Here is an 18258-nt window from a genome sequence, read left to right as displayed (position 1 = left end):
TAACAAACATTGCTACTTCTTGATGCATCCATCCAAGTCTCAGTATCCTTTTTTTTTTTTTCCTTCACATGCTGCAGTCAGTCACGCTAGAAAGTTTAGTTTTAAAAAAAGAAAAAAGAAAGCAAGTCATATCTTTGGAGTATAGCTGGAGCTTTTCGGCTCTGCTGTCTAAAAAGACAGTAGGCATTTTGCTAACTTGGATATTTTATTTCCAGTTTTAATAATACATGATCCAGAAAAGTAACACTATATTGAATGAAGCCGCAATAAAATCTTATGGTATAATCTTATGGTAAAATACTAAACAGGGGAGATTTAGGGACACAGACATGGGACTTCTATGTTTTTGGACGTATTATGTCTGGGTTCACACAGATTTCTATGTGATTATTTGGGATCTTTATGGAATGACTGGTATATATTATAGGCCCTCAAAGACCGAATCTGTAAAGCTGGAGGCGTTGGGGAATATAATTATCTCTGTCTTATAAGACGGGGATCTTTATTCCATTAAAGATCCTCTAGTTCTTTCTTTTAAAACATACTACAAGTAGCAGGACATGAGAGAGACAGAGTCTTCTGTTTTTGAAATCAGGGCATTGGCCAATGGAAATTGCACAGTTGCATGATGTGTCCATCAAAATAACGCCTGTCTTTTTGCTTTGATGTGGTTCAGAACAGTTATGTTTGGACTTCCATTAGCATGGAATTACTTGATTAAATGTCAAGATAGGTGAGTGCCCTAACTAACAACACTTTTTTTTTTTTTTTTTTTTTTATTTATTTATTTATTTATTTATTTATTTTTGGCTGTGCTGGGTCTTCGGTTCGTGCGAGGGCTTTCTCCAGTTGCGGCAAGTGGGGGCCACTCTTCATCGCGGTGCGGGGACCGCTCTTCATCGCGGTGCACGGGCCTTTCACTATCGCGGCCCCTCCCGTTGCGGGGCACAGGCTCCAGACGCGCAGGCTCAGCAGCCGTGGCTCACGGGCCCAGCCGCTCCGCGGCATGTGGGATCTTCCCAGACCAGGGCTCGAACCCGTGTCTCCTGCATTAGCAGGCAGATTCTCAACCACTGCGCCACCAGGGAAGCCCCCACTTTTTTTTTTTTTTTTTTTTTTTTTTTTTTTTTTTTTTGCTTTGAAGCCTAAACTCTGACCAAAGCAATGACTAGGAGATCTTACCATTGTGTTGCTTTAGTCAACAAGGGAGGATATGACAGCTCATTCTCATGTCATTGAGTGTGCCATGACCTTCAAAAACATACATTAAACGGAGCCTGACACATAGACATTCATCTGTAACCAAGCACATGTTATCAATGGTGCACGGTGAACAAAGGCGTGTTTGCTAACACTTCACCCCCTGCTTACAATCTTGGGAGAAAAAGAGAGAGATCAGGGAAGCATGGAGAACTAGGAACACATCCCCAGCCCTCTCTGTTCTGTTTCACTGATGGTCGGACTCAATATTTTTAATGGGTTGCAGTCTTCCCCTGGGAGTGCCTGAGGTATGCATGCTCATATTTTAAAGCACCAGCTTACTCCTTTCTTGAAAACCCGGCTCTTTTCCCTCCAGCCTTTAGCCTCACATATCTCTGTTTCTCCTTGTGAGAGGTGGTGCATTCACTAATGCCTAACAGTAGAAGATGGGGGGTTGCGTTGCTGGGGGTGGTAGGGCGTCATTCAACGTTTGCAGAACCTATAGAGAATGAAGCATGCAACTAAAGCGGAAATCAGGGTGGGGAAGAAGGTTGGTTGAAAATGTTAATGAACATCCTTTGTGGCTATTCTGGTCGTCCAGAGCCTCTGTCTTCCCTGTTAATCTGTATGCATGTTCCAGTGTGTCTTAGGTTCTATTTTGACATCATAGATCAAACATTGCAAAGTTACCACCTAAGAGGTAGATATTGATTTTGCCCCGTGACTTAACAAACCCTGCCTCGTAATAAGCAAGTGGTCCACACACAGTGTTTTGAAAAGAGGCTGCAGACAATGAAAGTTTGCCTGAGTCGAGAGAGTGTTTTCACCTACCTTGTCTAATTTAGGATGGCTGCTCTGTAAATTCTTAATGAATTGCTATTGATCAAATTTCAAATTGAGAGAGATATCCCTGTTGCTTTGATGGCCATATTAATAATATGTTGTATGCTTCATAAGGTTCAATTTGAACTCTGAATTTCGAATCAAGCATGAAAAAGGAGACACCCATATCAATCAAATGTGAATTATCTCCCAGCCAGACCACCCTCCTCATAGAATGAAAATGAAAAGTCCGAACTGCGCAGTCAACAAAGGTTGTGACTCACGGTTTCAATGAAGTCTTTCTTATTTCCCACATGCTGGAAAAAACCCAGGGCACCCACACCCTAAACAGCCCAGCTGTCTGGAGCTCTCCCCTCCGAATACACAACACTCCTTAGGGTGGGTCTAATTGAACCCTGGTGTCTCCTGGATTTCAGTATTTGACCCAGAAAGGCAACTTATCTCTATTGAAATGAGAAAAAGAGTTCAACAAGATGCTTAAAGTCTGTTTGGAGGGCTTGATGGATTTGATACCTGAAATTCTTATAAAGAAGCGTTATTCTTATACAGCTGTCTATGAGGGCAGAGATGGCCGGACAGTTTTGTCTGTGGCTTGGGGCAGAGGTGGTGAGATGCAAATCATCAGATAGGAGCAACGGAAGCCCTGAAGAATTTTTCTTTCAGTTCCCAAAGGAAAAGTGATTATTTTTACTTGGGTCTTTTGTAGATGCCAACACATCGATTCTGCTTCGCTAGTCACATAGAAGAAACATGTCTCACTAGCATGTGTGGTTTATGAGACTGTATTTACGAGGGAATGTATTTTCATTGTCAGTGGCTCCAAATGCAATATCGGTTGTTTCGTTCTGATTTTCGTTCCTGAAAGACATGTGTTTATGTGGCTGTCTTATTCACCTTGAACACACCAAAGGCTTCTCATTCTGTAACATCAAGAAACTTTGATGAGTTGGATTCTGCAGGAGATGGTGAAAAGGGCAAGATGATTTTCCCTTCTCTTCGACCCGAGGTCTCCCTGCTGCTGTGATTCACTGGAGCTTTTCCAGGACTGGCTAGGGATTGTGGTTGGAGTAGAATGTGGGTCTTGTACAAGGATGGAGGTTGAAAAGCACATGACTTATTTTGATAGAACAGCTGGAAATTCATTTCAGTTAATTCATATGTTTTAGGTCGTCACCGTGCATCAGCAACTATTCTAGGCTTTTGGGACATAGCATTAAATAAGTTAAGAGAAGCCCTTCAAAAAGCCTCCATCCTAGGGCAGACCAGACCCCAAACATACATGAGCATATAATATACTTGCATGTAAAGTTATACAATAGCTATAATGAATCAAAAAGCAAGGGTGGGGTTAGAAAGTAAGTTGCGATGCTACTTTTATATTCATTGATCAGAGGTGGCCTCTCTGAGAGGGTGACACTTGAGCCAGGACATGAATCAAGCCAGGGTGTGAACCAGGTGAGTAATTGTGGAATTGAAAGCATTTCAGGCTGAAGCAGCAGCAAGTGCAAATGCCCTGTGGTTGAGGTGTGCTTAAGGTGTTCAGGCATGCTTAAGGTGTTCAGGCACAGTGTACCCAGAGCATGTGAGTAAAAGGGAGGATTTTAGAGATAATACCAGGAAGATAGCCAGGGGTCCAAACAAATTAGAACTTGGAGGCTACAGAAACCATTTGAGATTTTAAGTGTGATAGGAAGGCATTGGAGGGTCGGCTGTGGTTTGACTTACTTTTTTTAATGATGAGTTGGACTGCTTTGTGGATTTCAATATGGCAAGAGCAGAAGAAAGGGAGTCCCTTGGGGCAGCCCAGGGAGGTGTTACAATGGCCTGGGTTGGACAATGGCTGTAGAAGAGCTGAGAAGTGGTTCCTTGGCTGTATTTTGACAAGAGAACAAACAGGATATGCTGGCAGATTAGAAACTCGCAAGGACCAGTTTGTGTTAAATGCCCACACCGTCCCTCTTGCTCCCAGGGTGTATCGGTCATTTCCCTGGAGAGCTAAGGCTTTTCGTTAGCAGGGAAAGCAAGCCTTTCATCCCTGCCGTAACTGTCCCTCATATGGGCTTTCCTGAATTCCCCAGGGCGTAGCCATAACTTGCTGTCATTTACTGAGCAAATTCTGTGTACTTACAAGTATGATAAATTATATACAGTCTATACATATATACACATGCATGTATGTATATATGTATGTATGTATGTATACATGCATATATAATTTATTACAGTAGCTCAGTGAGGTAGAGGTTACTCTCATCCTTGCTTTGCAAATTAAAAAAGAACAAAACGCTCAGGCCCAGAGAGGTTTGGTAACGTGGCCATGGTCACACAGGAGTCTATCTGGTCCCACTGCTTTTTCCCTGAGACCACACTGCCCCCAATTACTCCTTTCTTCTTGACCTTGGAACACTGACCTTCGCCTCCAGATGGAATTCTCCTGCGTTCTTCGGCTGTGCTATCTTTGCTCCTAGAAAACCAGTATTTGTGAGCTGGGGAGTGGGCATCGTTGTTAAAAATCTGTAGGGACCCCAAGGGAACTAAACGATTCTCTAAACAGTTGTTCCACTAGGAGTTTGTTTGACTTGGCCCCGTCTCCTTCATGCAGCTCGTGTGTGCTGGGCCTGGGTCTGGGGGCAGAACAGAGTGGTGAAGGGAGAATTCTGCATATCCAGGGAGACAGAGGGTCACACGAGCCAAGGGTGTTCTAGTGCTATTCTCCAGAATTCCCTCCTTTGCTGAAAATCAGTGGCGAAAAATCAACAGATAACCCATGCCCTGAAAACTACCAGACACTTTGACTTCATTGTCCTGGCTGCCAGCTGCCCCTGGCCCAAGGGAGCGTGTGCACATTTGTGTGTCTCTGGGGTGCAGGTGAGGCTGGGTCTCCGTCCAGCAGCCAGCCTCGCCCCTCCACCGTGGTGGGTACCATCGTGGCACTGGGAAGCCAGCCTGCGGCCAGACTTCCAGTCCCTTATGAGTACTGGACACAGAAGCCTGGGCCATAAAAACGCATCTGCAAATGCTGTTGAAACCAGTCGCCGTGAGATGGGTTGCTATACGCTTTTACTAGAGGCATTGTTTGGCAAGTTCAGGGGCACAGTGGGGGGTGTCACCAGCCCCCTCCATCTCTTTATCCCCCCCCAACCTGCACACGCACACACTTGCACACCCATGCAGTCGTACTAAGACTTCAGATAATATTCAGAAGAAATTTCCAAATTGGCCATTCCTCTAATTGATCCTTCAGCAAATTTCATCTAATGGTCTCCCTTCCATTTCGGTGATTTGATTATTCAGCAAAGTTGTCATGCAGCAAAATCGATTGGTAGTTAATTGGTCTGTTTCCAATAAAATGTGATGTGTGTTCTAATAGGGGAAGCACAGAGTGATAAGGGAACATATAGGCAAAGGAACTTAGCAAAAATAATCATAGCATTTATTGAGCGCTTACTGTGTACTAGGCATAGTTCAAAGCTTGTTACATGCAATAATTATACCTTCTAAAAATGAAATGTCTTTATCAGTTTACTTATGAACATTAAAGATATCCAGAGAGCTCTGAATTAGCCTGAGTAAGGGAGGGCTAATCAGGGCAGAATTTTTTAAAAATATGGAATAGTGGTTATCACATGTCAGAGTGTGTGACGACCACCTGCAGAATTTATTACAAATGCATAAACAACAAGGTCCTACTGTGTAGCACAGAGAACAATATTCAGTATCCTATGATACACCATAATGGGAAAGAATATAAAAAAGAATGTATAAATATATATACTGTACAGCTGTACAGCAGAAATTAATACAACATTGTAAGTCAACTATACGTCAATAAAAAATATTAAAACTGAAAAAACAAAACCAAATGCAGAATCCACTCCATCCTCCCCTCTGCCGGCCCCAGAGATTCTGATTCCTAGGTCTGGAGAAGGAGCCTGACAATCTGCATTCTTACGAGTTCCCCCCAGGCCCTTCTAACAGAGGAGGCCGCAGCTCACACTCTAGGAAACATTGAGCTGATCAGTCAGGAACTTCTGTCTGTCAGGGGTGTGGAGAACATTCAATAGGTTTCTCTGGAGTCCTGCTCTGCAACATGGTGGCCGATTACCATGTGGCCGTGGAGCCCTTGGAATGTGGCTGGTCCAGATACACACTAGATTTCAAAAACCTAGTACGAACACGATGTAAGGAATTTCGCTCATCATCTTTATGTTGATGACACGTTGAAATGATACTGTTTTTAATCTGTCGGGTCAAATTAAAATATAAATAATTAATGGCACCTGTTTTCTTTTTACTTTTTTCTTAAAATGTGGCTACTGTGAAACTTACAATGTCCTCTGTGGCTCGCATTTGTGGCTCTTGTTATATTTCTATGGAGAGTAACGTTCGAGAGCCGTGTTTTCATTCGTTTCGCTCAGATGAATATTGAAAGAGTGTGTGTGCCCCAAGAACTGGTCTCTTAGAGACCACCTGGAATTAAAATATTGTGACAGGTAACCTGGACATTGGTAGTGTGTCTTGACTTTATGTTTTAATTTTGCCTCTGACTCTGTGTGTGTGTGTTTGTGTGTGTGTGTTTGTGTGTGTGTGTGGGCGTGCTCTAGAAGGACATCCCTGGGGTACAGGGCCCAGAATCTATCTCCTTCTCATTCATCCTGTTAGTTAACGTCTTAAAATCTTTGATCTGCTTACATGGGACATGGAGGGTGCTGGTACCCAGGGCTTTAGAAGGACCACTTAGTTCGGGGGTAGTTCTGACACATGTATCCCAGGGGCTTTCCTGGAGGGACCGCACATGGAATAGAGAGAGGGCAGGAGCTGCAGTCCTCTCGATAATCTTAACAACATCAATAACTGATGCTTGTTTGGGTTCTGACTAACCGGTGACCCTCAACCCTCATTTCAGCCTCACTACTGCCTTACGCAGCCAGTCTGCACCATCATTATCTCCGTTCACGGACGGAGGAACTGGCCCAGAGAGGAGAGAAACATTCTGAGGTTACAGCAGGGGAAGTGCACCAGCAGAATTTGATTCTAGGAATTCTGACCCTGAGGAATTCTTAGCTGCTGTGCAGCCTTGCTTCTCTGCAAGCGTACTGAAGATCTCACGGGGGATACAAACACAGGATGTTCATTGTGGTCCCCCAGGGATTAAACCGCAGCTGGGGTGTCATGTTGATTTCAAAGCATGATGGGAGATTTTGGTAGAGCTGTAGTCGGGACACATAGAAGGTGAAACAGACTTTCTAAAAGGAGGGTGGCCTTGGCCTTGGCATTAAAGACAGTGTGGCCATGGGTCTTTTGTTGGAGGAGACATTCTGGAGTGGAGGAACTGTGTAACCAAAAGCAGGACTTATTGTGTCTTCTCGACTCCCAGACAGAGGCTGGTACTCTGCTCCAATGAATCCAGAATCGGGGTTCTTACCTCAAACCTGTGCTGTTTGCATTCATAAAAGGAAGAGGTTGTGAATTGTATTGAGAAGGCATAGCAAGGATGGTACCATCTGATTTGTCATGGATATGATCTGCTTCTCGTAGCTTCTATGGCTTTTGGATGTATATGCCTACTTACATCCACACAGTTCAGATGCGGGACAGGCATCCGTGTACAACAGCAAACTCTGTGGCTTCCCATCTAGAAGCCAAAGAGCCCAGAAGAGGCTTTCCCTCCTACTTCTGAGGAAAAGAATCATGAGACTGAAAAAAGTGATTTACGAAGATAATCATTTCAAATCCAAGCTAAGGAAGTGAGCAGCAGAATTCAGAAATGTCAGAGTCGGGTTGGGATAACTCGCTGTGGTTCATCTTGGAGAATTTCTTCCATTTCTACCCTGTCTTTATTAGAGGTTTTGAGTTATGAGACTGTTTCCATCCCTCTGACTAATATATCTTGGGAAGCTTTTCGACTAAAGCCTGGTCACCCCCTGTGGTCTACAGTTATATAAGCCGTTGCCTAGATTAGACTCAGAGAAAGCTACTGTAGTGCTAGAGGAATATTCCTTAGTGAGTGCCTTCACTAAGAGTAAATGAGCAGCTGCGGTCGTGACCACAGGAGAGGAAAGGGGAGCATTTCCTAGCTAAACCATCACTCTCCAAATAGCAGACTGTGAGACCCATAGGGCCATGGTGTAGGACCCTGTTTGTACACTGTGTGGGGGGCATGTGACTTGAATGGATGAAATTCCCAAACACCTTCCAGACTCTGTCTTAGATATTATTAGGAGGGCACTGTAGCCCCAGTGCAGAGACTGGGGGCGTGCATTCTGATCTCTAGTGAGGTATCCTGTTTTGAATGCGTACTCTGTAGCGTTTCTCCTTGCGGTGGGGACTCGAACCTTTGCACCTTCGTGCTGCACTGAGGCTGTCTAGGAGACCTACGCCACACTGGGGACCTCATCTGAGGACTAAGCCGATTTTATTCATCTTTCTGCCTCACGGGGATTCCCTCCAGCTGTCTGTGGGACAGGAGGCATGGGGAGGTGATGCTAAAGTAAGAATAAAAGGTCCCAGGAGCATAAGACTCTGAATTAAAATATATAGAGTGAACTCTATGGAGTGAAGTTAATTACAGTGTTCTTCCGATGTCCCTATAAGAAAATCACTAGATTGTTAAAACCCTGGGGTAGGGTACCAACATGGCCCTATCATATTTCTTTCACATCCAGCTAGTTGCAGCCGGATTTAGATGTTAATAATAAGTAGTATTTACATTTCTCAGTAGAGTTGACAAAGCACTTTAACAAACACGGGCTCATGTTTCCCATTCAACAGGCAGCTTACTTATTCATTTGACTCCAGCATAACCTCAAGTTCAAATATAGCAATTGCAACTACATCTGTAACTCATAAGTGAGGTAGAGCTTGACTCCAAAAGCATCTGTGAGTTGATTGCTAGAGCTACACGTGATCCTATTAGAATAGGATCTTTCGGTTGCCTCTGCAGACCAAAAGTCTGAGCAGGAGTGAAAGGTCAGCTTGTGAAATTCTGTATAAGAACCCTTGTATCATAATCTTCACTATCTGTAGATGGCTTTAAAATGTATCTGGTTTCCTTTCATGCACTTTATCTGTGAATTAGGCAGAGCTCGGACAGAACAAAACCATTTTACAAACCAGGAAAATGAGGCTCAGAGAGATTTCCCTGCGTCATTGAGCAAGGCCAGTGCAAAGGCAGAACTTGAACCTGGATCTTCTGGCCCCAAGCCTTTGTCCTCCGCAGGGCAGGCTGGCCTCCTGGTTTTAACTTGTCTCTAAGGTCAAAAAAACATGAGTGTTCATGATGGCCGCAAGCTGCGGTGAACTAGCCAGCAAAGCAGTTCTCTTTTATTCCTTTGTTTGTTTGTTCTTTCCCTTTGATGAAGTTTATGGCAACTTGGCCTCTGTTTTGTGAACTCTCAGGGGTGATGTGAAATGACACACTGTGTATTTTGAGTCTCAAGAAACTTTTCTTCCGAGCGTCTTGAAGGGTTTTGACTGTCTCTGGGAGCAGCTGCCCTAGAATCTTCAGAAAGCATAGCTGCAGGAATCTTTGCCACTGACAGAATCATTATGATGGATACAGGGGGCTTCCAGGGCCTCTCTCCTCTCTTTACTTCTCCCTCTTTCTGCCTCCACTCAACACGTGGCATTGGCTTGGTCCCTTGTTCACCTGCCCCATGGCCAATGCTGTGCTAGACACTGGGGAGAAAAGGGGGAACAAAATAGACTCGGCCCCAGCCCCCGAGGGGCTGGCATTCCAGACGGGGGACAGGTACGTCATCAGGTAGAGAAGTAAGGAAACAAAATGAATGGAGATTTGCTCCATCACGTGAAGGATGGGGATGGGGTTGGAAAGCATGTTTCAGAAAGAGCGATCAGGGAGGCAGGCAGCGTTGGGGAGCTGACATTTGAGCTGAGACATAAAGGAAGAAAGGACGCAGTTCAGATGGAAGATGAGCACGGGCCAAGGTCCTAAGGAGAGAGTGAATTTGCACGCGTCCCAGGACTATTGATGAGGCCAGAGTGTCTGGAGCACAGTGAGCGAGGGGTAGAGGGGAGCAAGACAGGACTGAGAGCGGGGCAGGGGCAGCTCATGAAAGTTTGGATTTCATTCTAGGATCGATGGACAGCCATTGAAGGATTTTAAGCCAGGGAATTAGATATGATTACATTTATATAGATTTATATTAGATAGATGGAAAGATAGATAGATATAGATGACTGACAGATGGATGGATGGATAGATAGATGATAGATAGATAGATAGAGAGGGACAGACAGATAGATAGATAGACAGATAGATTTAGATAAAAATGGCTGGTGGATTGAAGAAGCAAGAGTAGGACCAAGGAGACAAGATTCAAGCCTGTTTTTGATTTGGTTCTGATGAAATACCCGTGGCTTATGTCAGGGTGATGGTAGCGTGAGTGGAGTGAAGTGGGCATGTTGCAGATTTCATCCGTAATTCCTGACGGATGGGATGTGAGGCCGCAGAGAGCATCATGACCCGAGTGCACTGTTGTCCCCTTTGGCCAGGGATGGGGGGTGTGGAGGGTGACCACAGGCGCGGGTTAGTCGTAACATGGCGGTCTTACGACATTACCCATCTTTCCCGTTGAGGTCCCTGGGAATTGCCACTCTTCCTTTGGGCTGTGCTGAGCCAGCTCTGAGGATAGGAGGTCGCTGACGTGCCTGGCATACCTGCTGGAAGAGGAGAGCTCAAGTCCACATCTTCCCTAATAACCTTGTGTCTAAACGGTAGTGTCACACAAGGGCGTGTTTAGAAATTAGCATTTGAAAAGAAGCCTCCTTGCTTTCAGTTTGAGCTGACTTGGTCCCTTTTCCTCTGTGGAAATGAAATTTATTAATCATAATAAAACCATCGGATTCTGAAGGTAGAGGTCACCCTGAGGAGAAAAAAGAGCTCCCTCATTTACAAGGACTAGCTCGGTGCTGCTGTATTTTTCTTCTGCCTGGGAAGGGAACACTGCCAAACTGTTACCTTGAGTTTTCCACAGGGGTTGAAACTTGGCCCAGGGTTATAGATAGATAAGAATTGACCATTAAAGTATGCGAGAGGAGAAGTGGGACTGCGTTTTCACGGAATACATTCAGACTGCCAATCTGTTGTCTCCCCAAAAGAAGATGTTTTGCCACAGTAAAACCAGTCCCCAAATTACAAAACTAATCATCATGGCTCTGAGTTTGCATTTTCACACTTGTTTTGAAGGAACGCCGTGCTGCGGCTTCACTTAGTAAACGTCCGAGCATTTTTAGTTTGCCTTTGCTGTTTACGGCCTCTTCCTACAACCAGCTTTGCCAGATGAAAGTCCATTAAAAATAATCCTGTTAACAGTTTTTTCCTCCAGACCCATGACAGACTTTATCTTCTCATGAAATGAAAATCAACACCAGAGTTGTCCATCATGATGTTCTTTTCCCCCTATTAGTATCTACTTCTAATAATGGGTAGAGAGGCCCGGGTTTCATGAGTGACCTCCACGAATGAAAGATTTTCTTCAAAAATGTCATTATTCTTCTTGTTTTAACACACCCTGCCTTGGACGTGCATCTGTTTTCTTTTTCTCCCAGAGACAGGGAGAATCTTTGATGAAAAGCCATTTTCAATGAGTCAAAGGCAGGAAGGGTGTCCCGAGGAATGAAAAGCAAGAGGGGGTTGACTATTTGTTAGTTTCGCTGAGAGAGTCATCTCAGAAAAGAAACATCTATTCATGTCACTACTTCTGAGGATCAGGACAAAGACTCATGTAGATTATCTGAGCTCAGGGACCTTTGAAACAAGCAAAAGGAGGGCTTGGGAGTAAGACATGTCCAATGAAAACTCGGTATAATCATATTTCTTTTTCCATCTGGAGTCTAGCTCAGAGCCTGAGAGTTAGAAGGTTCTTCCCCCAGCTTCTTCCCACCTTCCCAGGCTCCATGGTGTGAGATCCATCCAGTACATTCTTATCCATCAACTATGAGGAAGAAGATTGGAAGACAGGTGGGGGAAAGATAGGGAAGGAAAAGAATAAAGTCCATGCAAATTAGACTCCAAGGTTGATAGCACAGACAAACGATTTCTTCCTGCCTTGTTCCTTCATTCTTTAAAGGAAAGTTCAAGACTCGACAGCTGTTGATAATCCACATCTACCCCGTTTAGTGGCTGGTGTACCCCTCCCCCAGCCGCCGTGAATGTTGGTCGCTAATGGCACCCAGTTGCCTCTTTCTGCAGAGCCTTACCCTCTGCCAAAGAGTCCCTTCAACTAGGAAGTTGTTCTCTGCCCTTCTGGGAAGCCCACAGCTAATGCTTAACGTACATGAACATTAAAAAACCAACCCACTTGCCTCCAGATGGGATCAGCTCTGGGCTGCAACTGTCAGAATCAGGTAGAAGCTAAACTCCGGCTCAGACCACATACGTCCTTGCTTCTCTGTTTTCCCTTTTTCCAACCTGCTCACACTCTCTCCTCTTGAAAGCACCCCTCAACAAACGAGGTACAGAAGAATCTCCATTTCGGGCTCTGCTTCCAGGGACCCTCACCTAACCTAGCCTGCATCTCAGCTTGGATCGTTACTAAAACAACAATGTTCAAACTCTCTCCAAGAAGATTTCTGGCAGGCCATTCAAGGAAGGGTACCTGGAACCATGGAAAAGGTGTGACAGTTGCCCTGAGACATTCAAGGATCAGCTCTGACTCTGTCTAGCTCTGTGACCTTGAGCAAGTGACTCAACTTCTCTGAACCCTAATTTCTGATTGATTTGTTGCACTGTTCAGTTCCAGACACTTTGTAGCTATCCAATGCATTAGGCTTCCATCCCTTCTACATTTTTATTCTAAAACCTGTGCTGGGAGTCAGGGAAGTGGAGGGAGGAGGATGGTAGGGAGAGAGAGAGAGGAAAATAAAAAACTCAGATAAGGAAATGGCATCAAGAAATACATTGTCTGAAACATGTCCCTTGCCAGAACCTGGCTATAGATGATGAGATAGAAGTTCTGGGGTGAGAGAACCAAAATCAAATCAGGCTGTAATTCTTGAGTGGTGGGGCGGCGGTCCCACAGATCCTTCAAGGATGCGTCTATTTGAATCCATTTGTTCTTTCCCATTCTAAGATGTTGGACCCTAAGTGTACAGACTGAGTTGCTTCACTCTTTTTGATCCTCCCTATCTCGCTTGATTGGTGACAGCTACATTAGAAGAAGAGGACAGTTTCTCTTGATTATAGCTTGTCCTTTGTGGTTACTGGCTTTCTTAAAACCACTCTTTCAAATTGTTTCCTCTGCCTCCCTCCGTCTTCGAGGTACCTACCTGAGTGAGCAGTGTAGCAAGGGGTGTGCGAGAGAGAGGAAACACACACACACGCCCCTTTATCAGCAGCGGTGTTAAATGGACAAAGGAATGTGTTGTATAAGATGGACTTTTCTCATGTTACAGGGCTGATTGGAATATGTTTCTTATTTCTCAAGATGAATAGGGCCCCTCCACACTGTCTTGGTATTTTGTGTTTTATGGTTGTTATTATTACTTCATAATTGCGTATTATGGATTAATCTTCACCTCTGTCTTCCTTTCAGTTACGGACGAGTTTATGCTACCGACCCCTACCACCACACACTTGCTCCAGCCCCCACCTACGGCGTTGGTGCCATGGTGAGTACCAATTCCTCCTCTTCCTCACTTCTTCCTGCCTCCCATCCCTCCCCACAGCTGGGACCTTAGGATGGGTTGACGGTTGACGTCCTCTCACTTTCCCCTAATTGAATTTGTCTCCTGCTAACAGCAGCTAAAATGCCACATTAATCCTCCCGGTAAACTTGATAAATGTCTTAATTTCTTGGCAATGTAGTGCATGTAAGTTATTATATTTCTCATTTTGCAAGTCTCACCTAGCCGAGCACTTACCTTAATGGAATAATTAGTCATTTTGATAATTAAATCCATCACTAACAGAATGCAGTGTCAATGCAGAACTTTTTTTTTTCTTTTTTTTTCTCCCTCCCTTGCTGCTCATTCACATAGCCCCAAGGTTCCAGCCCCAGCACAGACTTCAGAGGAGCTAAGCTGCACACTTCCAGGCCTCTGCTGTCAGGCAGCTGAGAATCTGACTGCCTCTCCTCCCCTATTACAATTTATGTTTAAAGTCATAGTCGCCCAGGAAAGAAAATAGAGAGAAGGGCACACTTTGTGTGTGTGCCTAGTACATAAGGAATTAGAAGGAATCAGTTTGGGGGTTGTCTTTTGTTTTTTTGGGGGGTGTCTGGGTTTTTGTTTTGGGAGGGGCGGGGAGGGAGGGCAACACTGGGAGGTGAGGGGGGGGGTGAATTTGCCTGTACTTGTTCAAACTTCTATGCACTAAAACGTACAGTAAGACGTGCCCATCACGTGAGAGCGTATGCAAACATTACAAAGCTTTTGGCATGCAGTTTTCTGCTTGGGATCGAGAATATCAGTCCTTCTCCTAGAAATAAATCCCCATAGGCATTCATTTGAATCGCCAAAACTTTTCGCAAAAGGAAATAGTTCAGTGCCACCTCCAAGCCATCTTAAAGCCATGGCCAGACAATTGCCTGGAGCTTGGTCGTAGAAATTCCGCCATGGTTTGGAAACCTATTATTTTGCACAAGTTCAGTGACATCAAGTTAATTCATCTGCACAACTCCCCTCTCAAGAGCAACTTCCATACAGATGGTTCAGCCAAGTCAAGTAAGAAGCTGATTTACATTTTCATCCTGATTTTGCATTCAACAGCTCCCTTCAACACCCAGTCCAGTTGGGGAATGTGTTGGAAAGGAGCGTTGAATGACTACATTCAGTAAGTCATCTGCATTCGACTTCTCGAGTGTAGATAGAGCTTTTCCCGACGGAACATAGCATCATTAATGAATCAAACAAGACAACAAAATGAGACAGCCCCAATCCTTCAGTGGTCCATTTGTACCCGAGTCCTTTCAGCTCACAGGGCTGGCCGACGGAATTTGGTTTTACAGGGATTTTTCGTTATAAGGAGCTATTGGGGGAGGTCAGGATTGGCCCTATCTATCTTCAGTTCTCTAAGAGTGACCTGGGATGGGTAGGGGGTGCCTCCATCTTGGTTGTTTCTGAGTGTCTATTTTTCACATTAGTCTTTTTTGATGATCCATGTGTTACAAAAGGAAAATGTAAAAAACACACCCCTTAAATTGCTTTGTTTCAGAATGCTTTTGCACCCTTGACTGATGCCAAGACTAGGAGCCATGCTGATGATGTGGGTCTCGTTCTTTCTTCATTGCAGGCTAGTATATACCGAGGGGGATACAACCGTTTTGCTCCATACTAAATGACAAAACCATAAAAACCTTCCAATGTGGGGAGAAAGGAAGCTTTCCGAGGCCTGGGTATTGCAATACATGCAGTAGTGCATCATTTTAGCATCTAAAAAAAAATAAAATAAAAAGAGGAAAAAAAGTACATTTTTTATCTTATACCTCAGATATTTTGTTCTGTGTATTTTAATATTGTGGGTCTTTCATTTCTGAAGGTTCCGTAGTTTGGTTGCTGGCTGTAGGAGTTTTTGTGGTTGACCTAGAGAGAAGCTAGCTATGACTAAAAACTGGTGTAGGGCCATATCCAGAGTGCTATCTCATGTACATGAATTATATATGCTGAATATTAAGCTACTGGGGTTATCAGCTGTTTGGGAAGCGTGTAAGTGACTACAGGAGTCATGTTCTTCTGCATCTGCATTATTTTATTTTATGAAAGGGGAAGGGTGGGCGGCACCTAGGGGGTTGGGACTGGGGTTTGGCTGAAAGAAAAAAAAAAAATAACTGATGAATCTAAACGACCCACACTGCACCAACAACCATATATCAACGGTTCTAAGTCACTCGTTGTCAGTTCAAGCCAAAGGTTACGTTGTTGAGGGGATGCTTCTAATAACACTTGTGCATCCGAGCTGAATGCAGCTGTGCAAACCCACCCTTTAAACCATTCCACCCGGCGGTATTCAGCTTCTTAACCAGCCGCTAGTTATTTAGGCAAAAGACTGGTAGTTAGGCCATCCACAAGCATTCTTTTTATATTTCTTCCAGTATAATAAATTATTGATATCATTGCTGACTTTTATATTATGGGAGGGAAAAAAATAACATTAATAAAAAGGTGATAAAAAGCACTGTTTCTATTTTTTTCTTTTTTTCCAAAAAAAAGAAAGTAATAAAAACTTAAATTCTTTGTACCAGTGAAAAAAAATGTATAAAATTTACATCTGTGCAGTGGCGTTGTTAAGTTCTAGAAACAGTCTTATGAAGCTTTAGTTTTAGCCTCGTAGAACAACTGTTACAGACAGACGTATAATTTTTATGGAATTACACGATAATCATATTCGGATTTATAGAAGCATTTTACAAGTATTGCAGTCATTGGGTAGAGATAATCATGGTATTTTCATCCGCTTGGTACTTTTTGAAACATGACCGTGTCGTGTAAGCAACCTGCAATTTTTCAGTCCGTGAGAGCCCGCCCTCCCATTTTTCCTGGTCCCCAAGGATTCTCTCAAATCAGTATCTTTAGTTTGTTTTTTTTTTTTGTCTCCAAGGCCCAGGACACTTGTCAGAAGGAAGCAAAAAAGTAGGTCCACCCTCAACATCCCCCAAAGAACAAAGTCCCCCCACCTCTGAAGCAGGGCCAGAATGACACAGCCGAAAAATTGCAGTTTGTCTGTATACTTCTTCTGTTTGAAGTCTTTCCATGTTGTCCTGTTTACAAAGTTAATCTAAGTTGGGGTATCTGTCACAGACCTTCCTGTTTTTGTATTTAAATAAAAAAAAAAAATCCTGCAGCAAGTCGTCCCCAGTAGTTTTGCTGCCATAGGTAAAATTTCCATGTGTGCGGTGCAGGCCATATGGCATGCACTTTAGTAAAGCTATCAACTCACCGCTGTGAACCTGCCAAACTGCTGTAACAACTCTGCTTTAAGACAAAACCAAACAAAACTTAAAAAAAAAAAAAAGTGTTTGTGATCCAGCTTTTCTCTTGTCATCCTATGTGCATGCAGTAAGATCGGTTGGATATTAAATAAAGTTTCACGAGATTTGAAAACCAAGTTTCTGTAGCTTCGCTGTCTAAGACAGATCACCGTGATCTTGCAAAAAGAGAGAAACGGGGGAAAAAACTGCTTAGCGGCCAAAAGTAGAAAAAAATGTTCTTTTCACCAGATTGATTTGGGGGGGGGGGTGGCGCGTGAGGGTGTTTTAGAGCATCCCTGAGACCTTCTCATCCCCCTACCTGGAAGACAGTGTCATGACAATGGGTGCCTGATTGATGTTTTTAAGGGAAACGATGTACTAAAGTGCTACCGCATCTGACCCCAAAGGGGAACAAGGTAGAAGGAACAGAGTGTTCGGGAGAATCAAGCGATGTCTCCCATTTGCCTCAGATTTCAAAATCCAGAATTTGCATTGTATTTGGAATCACAAACATAGAATTTTTACTGTGTTGGTTCAAGTAAAATTAATTTGCAGTTTTGATTTTCATCGCTGAGCTGTACTTTCCCCCATGATTGTATGTAGTTTTAATAAAATCATTTAGAGCTGCCTGGGTGCCAACTGATGTTACAGAATCTTTTGTCGGGCACTCCTCCAAGAGGCCAATAAGTCATTTTAAACTGTATGTCAGAGATGTAAACAGACATTTTGGATTTTTTTAAACGGTATTTATTTGGAATGTTTTCATTTATCTAAATAACTATTGCTATTATGAATTATGGAAAAAAAAGATTACTATCATGTGTGGCATATAGTGACTTAACCCACACCTCACGCAATCTGCAAACCCAGAAAATGTGTATATCTATCTGTCTTTAGAAATTAGTGTTTATATCACAGTGGTTTGTGAATAAAGAAAACTGGTTTGTAATATCAAAAAATAAAAGCTTAGTCTGAAACGGTCCACATGAGTCGTGTTCTGAGTCCTTTGGCTTCTGTGTGTTTCCTGGGGGAGTGGGGTCATCATGCCACACGGGGCTGCCCTTGTGCCCACCAGGGGGCGTGGGTCAGAGGGCTCCCCTTCCTCATGTGTCTTTCCAAACAAGTCGGTGGAACCAACCACGGATGTTTAAGAAACAGAACTAAGCTTAGCTGTTTTCTGGCATGGAAATATCAGTCTTCTTTGGTTTAAAACAAAGCAACAACAACAACAAAAACAACTGTACATTTCAAATGAAACACCTACTAACGTCTATTAAGTTATTAGTAC

At 43.6% G+C, this 18258-nt stretch overlaps 1 protein-coding gene across 18 annotated transcripts in view; it reads left to right on the top strand.

Moving 5' to 3' along the window:
* The window catches only part of RBFOX1 (RNA binding fox-1 homolog 1), a 1515726-nt gene extending 1497774 nt beyond the window's left edge, over positions 1-17952 (top strand). For 11 of the 18 annotated variants that reach the window (XM_057529156.1, XM_057529157.1, XM_057529150.1 and 8 more), the window contains 2 exons: positions 13599-13674; positions 15218-17952. In XM_057529156.1, coding sequence (XP_057385139.1) covers positions 13599-13674; positions 15218-15340 — 199 coding nt within the window. In that variant the 3' untranslated portion in view covers positions 15341-17952. Of the gene's footprint in view, positions 1-13598; positions 13675-14043; positions 14265-15217 lie in introns of those variants that run through there. The other 7 variants (XM_057529162.1, XM_057529155.1, XM_057529166.1 and 4 more) reach the window with 2 other exon arrangements.
* Positions 17953-18258: the final 306 nt, after the last annotated feature.

This window comes from Balaenoptera acutorostrata, chromosome 15, assembly GCF_949987535.1.
Source record: "Balaenoptera acutorostrata chromosome 15, mBalAcu1.1, whole genome shotgun sequence".
Lineage (NCBI taxonomy): Eukaryota > Metazoa > Chordata > Mammalia > Artiodactyla > Balaenopteridae > Balaenoptera > Balaenoptera acutorostrata.
This window is presented reverse-complemented; position numbering and strand designations above follow the sequence as displayed.